The following is a 9,653-nucleotide window of genomic DNA, read 5'->3' as shown; positions in this document are numbered from 1 at the left end:
ATCCCTAAAGTGTTCTGCCCATCGATCCAATCTCCTGGATTGAGAATGAATAATATGTCCATCTTTCTCTGAGATTGTTTCGCTAACGGTCGGGTTCCTAATTCCAGTTTCCTTAACGAGTCTGAACAATTGTCTGCTATTACCTATTGCCGCTGTCTTTTCCATCTCTCTTGCTTTCGCTACCCACCACTGTTCGCGATCATTGTGTAGGTTTCTTGTCAGCTTGCGCTTAAGCTGACTCCGCTCTTCACTATGTTCAGAGCCAGGTGGAATGAGTTTCCGAGCATCTATCAGTGCGATAGATGCTGCTGAGATCCAGTGTTGCTCCCTAACCTTCTGGTTTACCGTACTAGCAGATATCACTGCTGTTTCCACAGCTTTTCGGATATCATTCCATGCTGCCTCGGGGTGGGCATCACTTACATGGCTGCCTAACTGTTTTCCTAGTTGTTCCTGAAATATACTCTTAGCTTGACTATCATAAGGTAGGCCCCTAAGAGGTTTCCTTGTAGCGTCTTTCCTACGTCCAGTAAGACGCAAGCAAATACGCGCTCGCACGAGAGCATGATTTGAATCTAAGCATGTGCTCCAGAATAAGCGACAGTCTTCTATTGAGCCCCTCCATCGGTGGCTGATAGCGATGTGATCTATTTGGGTCCAACGTTGGGAGGAATTAGGGGGTCGCCATGTTAAAATATGTTATTGCTTATGCTTGAATTTAGTATTTGCAAGAAACAAGCGGTTATCTGAACATAGCTGCAACAGACGGTCGCCATTATCTGTTCTTTGAGCCATGATGCTATAAGATCCACCCAGGTGTCTTTTCCTATCGCCTAGTTTACCCACTTGAGCATTAAAGTCACCAGCCACCATTATTATATCAGAGCGCCTAGCTTTTCGGAGAAGGTCGGAAAGCTTTCTATAAAACTCATCTTTTACAGCATCTGAGCTGCAGTCAGTGGGAGAATAGGCAGAGGCAACGATGAGTGTCCTTAACTTTCCGAGTCCTTCCTGTTCCGTTTAGTCGGACAGCGCACAAACGATTTTCTACTGGGATACACTCTAAGAGAACTAGTTCTGCCCTAGGACTCAATGCTATACCTACGCCGGCGAGGCCACAGGAAGCAGAATCAGGGCTTCCAGATCCACGGATCGTAAATCGAGTTGTTTCGTTACTTTGACATGGTGAGGTTAAATGAATGACGCTACTCGGATCCCGTATGCGCGTTTCGGAGACGCAGCACACATCGATGGCGCGAGATTCTAAAGTCCTAGCTAAGGAAGTCTGTTGTCCTATTTGGCACAGTGTTCGGACGTTAAAAGCTCCTACATGTAGTTTAGAGCGTGGTTTCAGGAGACCAGTAAAAACGTTTGGCGTACTGGAATCGTTTGCCCTGGCGATGCGAGGTGATAAAGGGTCGTGAGGAGGGTTATTCGTGGAGATAAGAGAGGTATGAGGAGGTGTAGGAAGGATTTGAGTGTGACCAACTTGGTCTCGTGTGCTGTTACGAGTATGAGGGCTGATGTCACTTCCCAGCTGCCCACACCGTGGAAGGGTATTTCTTGAGGAACCTGAAAAGGAAATTGGATTAGTGTTGGTCTTGACGACCTGGGAGCGTGACCGCAGAGCGCAAGGGACAACTGCTTGGGGCGGGTCGCGCACGGCTTTTTCGTGGAAGGTTTTTAATGTGTTAGCTCCGTTCTTCAAAGGGCCTGACCTCCGGAGACGGAAATTCGTGAGGTAAGGTGAGATGTGACATTTTTAGGGTCGACCTTTTCTAACCCCTTCCATCCTTGTGAGAAGACAGCATCGCTGCAGATGCTGGTTGTCCGAGGGAAATACCTTACTGCTGTCAGCAGTACGACTTCGCTCTCAGACCTTTAGTTGCTGCTTTTAATCTTACCGTTCTCCAATCGACCTGCCTGGCGTTGTAGAACCTACAGGAACATATGTTCCAGCCAATATAGCTCGGTTGGGTCATCACGATAGGCTATGGTCAGTATGTCATCAACGTTTTACATAGTATTCAGGATTAGCTGGTTTCCATGACATTTTTTGTTAACTAAAGATTGAAGTTTTTTATTTTTTTAGAACATTTTGACTGAGAGTTCAGCATCCACGTAATGTACTTCCGTTATTAAGAAATGGAAAAGTTATTTGTTAATGAATAATTTGTAATTTATTAAACTTTAATAAACATTTTAATGTGTTACGAATAAGTCTTAATTACAGCGATAGATCGGTTGTCGTTAAGTTTCTTTGGCAGTGCGTTCACTGTGTGTAATTGACTGGAATAAATGGAATACCTGAGTAGAAACTTATAGGTAGTTATAATCACCAGGCTCTTCTGTGATATCTGTCGAAAAATATGGAGGCATTTTGTATAAATTCACCGAAATTTGTGCAAAATTTTCCGCTTTCATAAATAAATAGACGAATTTCTCAAAAATGTAATAAAATTTTGAAGTTTTTGTCCTATTTCTCCAAAATTGGGATATTGGGTTCAGAGATCACAATACATCTGATTGATTGATTTATGATTATATAAACGAAGTTCATATTATTCACTGAATACTGATATATTAGTGGAATTGAAATAACATACGTTATGTGACGAAAGATCGTGAGTTCTTTAATTTGGTACCACCTATCGTGGACAAATGATTATCTTATTATTCGAACTCGTCCAAACAAAGTGTGACGACACAATGTGAGTTACTGAGAAAAATGTTAGAAATCGTTTAGTTAATTTTAGTGTTCGCCAATCGAATAAAATACTCGACATACACTTACGTTCAGGAGATAATTCGAAACCAAAAACAATTCTTCTTACTGGATTTTTCATAATAGACACGATCAAGTTGTGTGGCAAAAGATAAATCATGTAATTATATGGATTCGAAGATCAGTTACTATCTGAATATGGTTTTCATCATAAACTGACTCTAATTAATCAACCAGTGAAAAGCTATCTTGGTCTAATATGAACACGATCATAATAGAGATAAAAGCCATAGGTGTCAATACTCAAAGACCCAATCATGCCATCGAGACAACTGAACTTCAATTCATTTGTGCATATTCCCAATGTCGATAGATTCGTGACATAGCGAGTTGATCATTCATTGTAGTTGGGGATTCCTATCCAACTCTTATCACAACCGAGCTAAAACATTGACAGCTAAGAAAAATTTCATAATTGTTATCCTTTCTATCGAAGAAGGCTTCTGGATAGATTCGTGTACTTTGAATAAGATAATCACAGCACAGCTCTTTGTTAGCGTCAACTAAATTCAACAGTGTTAGAAAGTCAGAACAAATGATTCAATTTGTCGACCGTGGGAAGGATTTTTGCCCAGATTTAGACTATATAATCTTAAAAAAGGAATTAAAATATGCTACGGATCTACCGGGAATCTTAAGACATTGGGTAGCTATTTAATTTTGTCTTTATATTATCAACTGATGCTTGAATGTGACCACATAAAACTTTTAAGTTTCACAGTCAGTCAGCTACAACGTAGGACCAGGCACATATGTACATCGGTCCAGGTTGCCATACCTCATTAGCACAGCAAGATGAACACCGGATTCATAGGAGTGGTTAGGTCAAAGGTTGCATTTTAGTGAAGTTGGGTCCCAACTAAAGACGAGAATCAGGACACACATTCTGTCCTATTTGAGGCTCGTCAGATGGATGTATCTGGATCTTAGTTTTGATGATCACAAGGCGATTCAACCCATTACCTGTCATATCAAAGGTCAATGTGTTTTTCACTCAGCTTCTGAATACGAGTATCAAATTACAAACCCTTACAAATAGTCTCTATCAGCTGTATAGGTTCAATTTGCGATATAGTGCAGCAGTCACTTAATCGGTAAGAATCTGCTATCATTAACAATATGATTTAACGTAGTTTATCAAACTCAAATCGGGACTAACTAAATATGAGTTATATTTCTAAGTTCCAAGATTTCTGTGTTGAATGTTTCTTCACTTAATATATATGAATCCGATTTAACCTTATTTCACCTTGATAAGCTGTTCCTCTTAATCATTTCCGGAAAGAAGCCAGAGCTAGGTTGTCGGACGAAAAGTCAAGACAGTTTTTGTTTTAGAAAACTGTTGTATTCTATGAGCTACTGTATTAAAATTGTATGTCTGATGCTTTTACCTATTCGACGAATCATTTTTGTATGGCTGTTTCTTTAAACGTTGACATATATCCAGATAAAATTGAAGATTTCCGTTTTGAACATAATTGTTACCTACATTGATTCATACTGAGAAGCAATTTTTATCTTCATATTTAATAGACAGCAAGAACAACAATTCGAGCGGAATAAAATGAATTTTATTTTATTTCTTTTAGTTTCTTAGATTTGTATGCATCTTTACCACATTTTACTTTTAAGTATTCAAACTAACCCTCAAAATGAGCTCATTTACCAAAAGTAATCTCAATATATTTGTAACTAGGATTTTTTAAAATTTTATAGATTGTAATCAGCTGATGGGACCCCAAAGAAATTAGTAAGTTTATGTCAAGTAGAAACAGGTATCTTCCTCAGTACAATGAAAGAGAGTTGCGCAATTTCATGAATTGATCGAGGTTAAGCGTTCGCATACGAAACCAAATATCGTCGGGTCGAATCTCGCTAGCGGGATCGTGGTTGCGCACTGTTGAGGAATCCTACAATAGGATGAAATGGCCGTTCACTGCTTCCAGGTTTTCAATTACGATCTAACATCAAACAGTTCATGATCTCAATCAACATTTTTTATTGATAACTTTTTAACTAGTTTAATAAAACAAATTCATATTATGTAAAACCAAACAAAAATCACTGGCAAAACAAAAAAACCAACAATTTTATACATACTAACGAGATTGGTTAATACACAATTAAGTTGTTTCTATGCATTATGTCTACAAAAATAATTGTATTTATATATAAAGTGTATTATGTATTATAATAAATCAATTCCATTACGACGATAAAATTCACTTTCCACTAGCATAATTCGAACATGTTTACGATCATTATTTTCAATATTTTTATTTAAACGATGTCCATATATTGATGATGAAAGTGTTGGTATATCTTTACTTTTCTCCTATAATGAAATCAATTAATTTTAATTGAATAGGTTCAATAAACAAATACAGTAATTATAGAAGATAAAGATCATGAATCGATTGATATTAGACTACCATTGAAAATCTGGAAGCACTGGACGACTGTTTCGTTCATGTGCTCATCAGTGGCTAGGTTCGTGTGGGAATTCTCCGAGTTCTAGTGAGAAGTTGTGACCAGTGGAGCTAATCCGTGTCGGGGAGAGACAGGTACCTACCTGAGTACAATGGAAGATGGTCGTAAATTTTGATGGATTGGTTGAGATTAGACATAAGCATCACTGGATGCTGGCTCAGTGGTCTCGATGATTAAGCTTTCGCGTGTGAGACTAAGTGCTTTCGGGTCGAATCTCGCTAGCGGGATCGTGGATGCGCACTGCTGAGGAGTTACACAATAAGATTAAAAGGCCGCTCACTGCTTCTAGGTTTTCAATGGTGGTCTAACATCAATCAAAAACATAATAATCTCCAAAACCCTATATTGATAATTATAGAAAAAACAATTAGAAATGATGCTTTAATTATGGAGAAGATTTTCAGAAGTTGATAAAACTGGCTATTTGTTTAAATGAATAAATTAAGCCTTCAGAAAGTGATCAGTGATGATAATTGATCTATGAATTTATAATTCCTACAGCCGAAAAAAGTGAACTCAATAATATTCTCACACCATAAATCATCAGGTAAATACAAGAATGTGACAAAAGCATTTAACAATAGATATCCACCTTTGTGTTATGAATATTATTGGGCTTTAAGATATGACGACATAAAATGAAATTATTTGGCTTAGTGTTTATTTGTATCAACTCCCTACTAATCTCGGCTAGGGAGACAGGTAATGAGCTTCGTTTAGTGTGATATTCTGAGGTCAGTATTTTCTTACATTAATCTCGTATTAACTTTGGTTTGGAAGATCTGAACTTTTGTTCAATGTAACAATTGTGTTTCCCGTATTGGTTTATGTGAACTATATTCAATGTGTGTATTTTCATAGTAACACTATATACCCTGTCCCTTTGTGTGATAATACTAATCATAATAGCTCCCATTAGAATTTCGCAACAGTAACCTTTACATCTACGGAATTCTTCGTGATTGGCAATGTCTTTAAACAGCCTGGGAGCAAGTCGTCCATCTGTAGAGTTTGAAATTTTGTGCAACACGAAGACATCGACTAAAGGCAAAATCTTTGAGTGATAGGTTTCAATTCAGCGCCGTAAGAACTCCGAAGTTACAGGCTCTATTAAATATTTGTTCGTGATTGCGGACTGCTAAGAACTCTCAAACTGTTAAAAAGCAGTTGTCTGGTGTGCCATGGCCTACTACACATCTTTAGGTCTTGTTGTGATCACGATAAATAACTCAGAATATAGTGATTCAGATTTTCAATCTCAGTCAATTTGTGACTTTGTGTAGTTGAGTTGGTATGTAATTACAGAAGAAAATCATGTTTCAAAACGTATTTGGGTAACTCCGGGAGTCTAGAAACAAAACTAATTTTTATGCACTTGAGATCAAAGGTGAGTTTAGATCGAAAATAATGTACCACATTGAGCTGATTTCCCGTAATATATATTCTATAGAACATAAACAGCCGGTCTCAGTCCTATAATGTTTGGGACTTAAGATCGTGGTACTTTATTTAGCTGCGAAATATGCAATTGGATGTTTAAAGATTTTCTCTGGTCACATTTGAAATTATTCCAAAGTTCAATCCATCGGTAAATCAGACGCATTCAGTTTTTCCTCTGAAGTTATTAATGACATCAATACAACCTAAAGAAAACATATTGTTTGTGAATATCTTCAAAATGTACCATTACAATATTCGAAGGAAAATATAATGGTAATGAGCCTCCATATTTTGACTTCAAGTCAGCTGTGAAGTTATAAGTCATTGAATAAGATGCGACATTCCATTTTTTGACTTCTGGTTGCATGTTTCACAATAAACGCTAACAGCCAGACATTTGTTCGGAAATTTCTCACAAAGAAAATTATGTATTCTAATGTGGAAGTCAATATTGGAACATATTGTCATAAAAAAATATGTAGTATTTAACTCACTTCTTGGTTTATTTCCAATCCAATAAGTTTATCATGCCTGCGATCACTGCGATGAAGTTTTGGATTGAAATCATCCTCTTTAGAAAAGATTGAATCATATATGCAAGGATTTCCTTGTTTCTAAAATAATAATAATCTTCCAAAATTACTTTTATTGAACACTCATGTAATAAAATGACATGATTTGATTTTAAAATTATGGTTTATCTTATGCTCTTAGCTATATGACTATCGCAAAATACGATTGCCCATTTACATATGATGACTTATACTATCCAACTAATGACGCATACACCAGTATATGGAGTCTAGAGTTCCGATTGGTTCTTTTTCCTCTTAACATTGCCTGTTAAGTTCAGACCGCTCATCTCATCCTTCAAGATACGAGTCATATATTTCAGACATACTTCGTTTATATACAGGCAAAACCACACCAAAAAATAGAAAATAACATTTGTACACGATCAAGCCAAAAGTGGCTGTGACTATGAGAAAATGTGACTAATTGATTGAGGATAACTTGAGATTAGTAAATCATATAACGGTAACCAACAAGTCAAATAAAAGCTTATAATAAGAGGAATATAACTGCATGTAGTTTAGTTTCTTAACGGTTATACAATAAGAGTATATATACAATATTTCAGAAATAATTTCTAACCGTAGCCACTCAGTTATTCACGTCCAGATATAACAGTTTCAATTTTTTAATCTCAATATGAAACTTGAAGCAAAAAGGAGTTAAAATAACTTAGCAAGCGCTCTTACTACTTCTTTTCTAAGCCTGATCAACTCGCTTGTAAAGTACACTGAATATTGTTTCGATGGATAAATTCAATTTGTGTAAGACTATATGCTACTCAATGAGTGTTACCGTTCAGCACAACCTTTTAGGGCCACAGTTGGTTAATGTCAAAAATGTTTACTATAGGAGCAGTTTTGTTAAATCTACAGACAATCACGAACGATTTGTGACTTGCGGAAAACAAGGGTTAGGTTACAATGCTGTACTTTGCGCCAGTACATTATAAAAAATAATAGCATCTATGATAGTACGGAAACTAATAATAAAAAATAGACTTCGAAAAGAGTGGATATTATCACATTGCATAAATTCGTGGCATGTGTTACATCATCTCAGACCACCCGTGTTTTTATAGAACCACTGATGGAACAATAAAACAAGTTAACCAGTTCGATCCAAAAAGTAATTGAATGTAGAAGTTGTTGGCCAAAAAACGCAATACTTGACACATTAGAAAACACTGCCATCAAACTAGGAGACCAGTTTAAGAATAAGCAAGTTGTTTCGGTGAACAACTTCTAAGCAAACATAGAGTGCATGTTATGTGAATTTGAATATAATGCCCAAACTTTAATACGTAAGTAATTCGGGTATTAAATGAAAACAAAGCTATAAACTGTCGATTATGAAAATAGAGGGAAGTCTAAAATATCAATTTCGGTCATCATATATTTATGACTCAATACTGTTGATTAGATTCGATGCAACAACAACTTTTTAAGAATTCATCATGAATAACCAACAAGTGACTCAGACATACTAGAAAAGGTACAGAGGGCAGCTACGCGTGCAATTCCGGAACTCCGGGGTTTATCATATAGAGCCGCTCAGCGGCTTGAAAAACTGAACCTCTTTACTCTGACCTATCGCACACTAAGGGGAGATCTAATATTGATGTACAGAATACTGAGAAATGATTTCGGACCTAACTGAACCTCTTTACTCTGACCTATCGCAGACTAAGGGAAGATCTAATATTGATGTACAGAGTACTAAGAAATGATTTCGGACCTAACTTATTCTCTCTCTTTCTTCCCACTAGATCGGGACACCTCAGAGGACATAGCAGGTGAGTAGAAAAGCCAAGAACGAACAAAATACTCGTGGCATACAGGTTTTCACACCGAGTCATCAATAATTGGAACCTGCTTCCTGAAGCAGTGGTGTCCGCACCTTTAATTGACTCTTTCAAGAGAAGACTGGACACTCACAGAAGCATACTAGAAAAGGAATAAAATAGGCCGTAGGCCTTCTGTCCTTACTACACAAATCTGAATCTGATATCATGTGGCATCTTAGCTAAGCTGTTTAAGGCCTTCAAAGCATCTAGTTCATAAATTAGTGATTTCACATCTGATAAGACACTAAATATGATTTTATAAGATTTCCTTGTATTAAACATTAAATATACCTTCTCAGAAGAGTTAAAATATGTCCTGTCTTTCGGCAAATCCCGATGTGTAGGAACATGGGAAAAGGCAGAAAGGGAACACAGATGACCCTCCAGATGAAATGTTTCTCCATTACTAACAACGTCAAGCTGTGCTAGCTCACTGGGTGTCGTCATGTCTTGAAAGAGAGTTGTTTAGAAAGTAGTCTTAAACAATACATCTGAACAATCCAATATTCAATATCTTTG

The 9,653-nt window shown here is 36.9% G+C and overlaps 1 protein-coding gene across 1 annotated transcript; it reads right to left on the bottom strand.

The window, feature by feature from the left end:
* Positions 1–1,060: 1,060 nt before the first annotated feature.
* Positions 1,061–9,653, bottom strand: MS3_00008260 (uncharacterized protein). Its single transcript, XM_051216617.1, has 4 exons — positions 9,426–9,653; positions 7,210–7,329; positions 2,607–5,120; positions 1,061–2,575 (listed from the first exon to the last, which is right to left on the bottom strand). The coding sequence occupies exons 1-3, from the start codon at positions 9,579–9,581 to the stop codon at positions 4,974–4,976; spliced, it is 423 nt and encodes a 140-aa protein (XP_051065206.1). The 5' UTR covers positions 9,582–9,653; the 3' UTR covers positions 1,061–2,575; positions 2,607–4,973.

The sequence above is a fragment of the Schistosoma haematobium genome, chromosome 6 (genome assembly GCF_000699445.3).
Source record: "Schistosoma haematobium chromosome 6, whole genome shotgun sequence".
Taxonomy (NCBI): domain Eukaryota; kingdom Metazoa; phylum Platyhelminthes; class Trematoda; order Strigeidida; family Schistosomatidae; genus Schistosoma; species Schistosoma haematobium.
Note: the sequence above shows the minus strand (reverse complement) of the source record. Positions and strands in the feature narration are given on the sequence as shown.

Bases quoted from the DNA above. Each gene is read 5' to 3' on its own strand.
- MS3_00008260 (XM_051216617.1), bottom strand. From the start codon at position 9,581: ATGACGACACCCAGTGAGCTAGCACAGCTTGACGTTGTTAGTAATGGA. The intron at 7,330-9,425 runs GTATATTTAATG...TTATTATTTTAG, and splicing joins ATTTTAACTCTTCTGAGAAG to AAACAAGGAAATCCTTGCAT. The intron at 5,121-7,209 runs GTGAGTTAAATA...ATTTCATTATAG, and splicing joins GATTGGAAATAAACCAAGAA to GAGAAAAGTAAAGATATACC.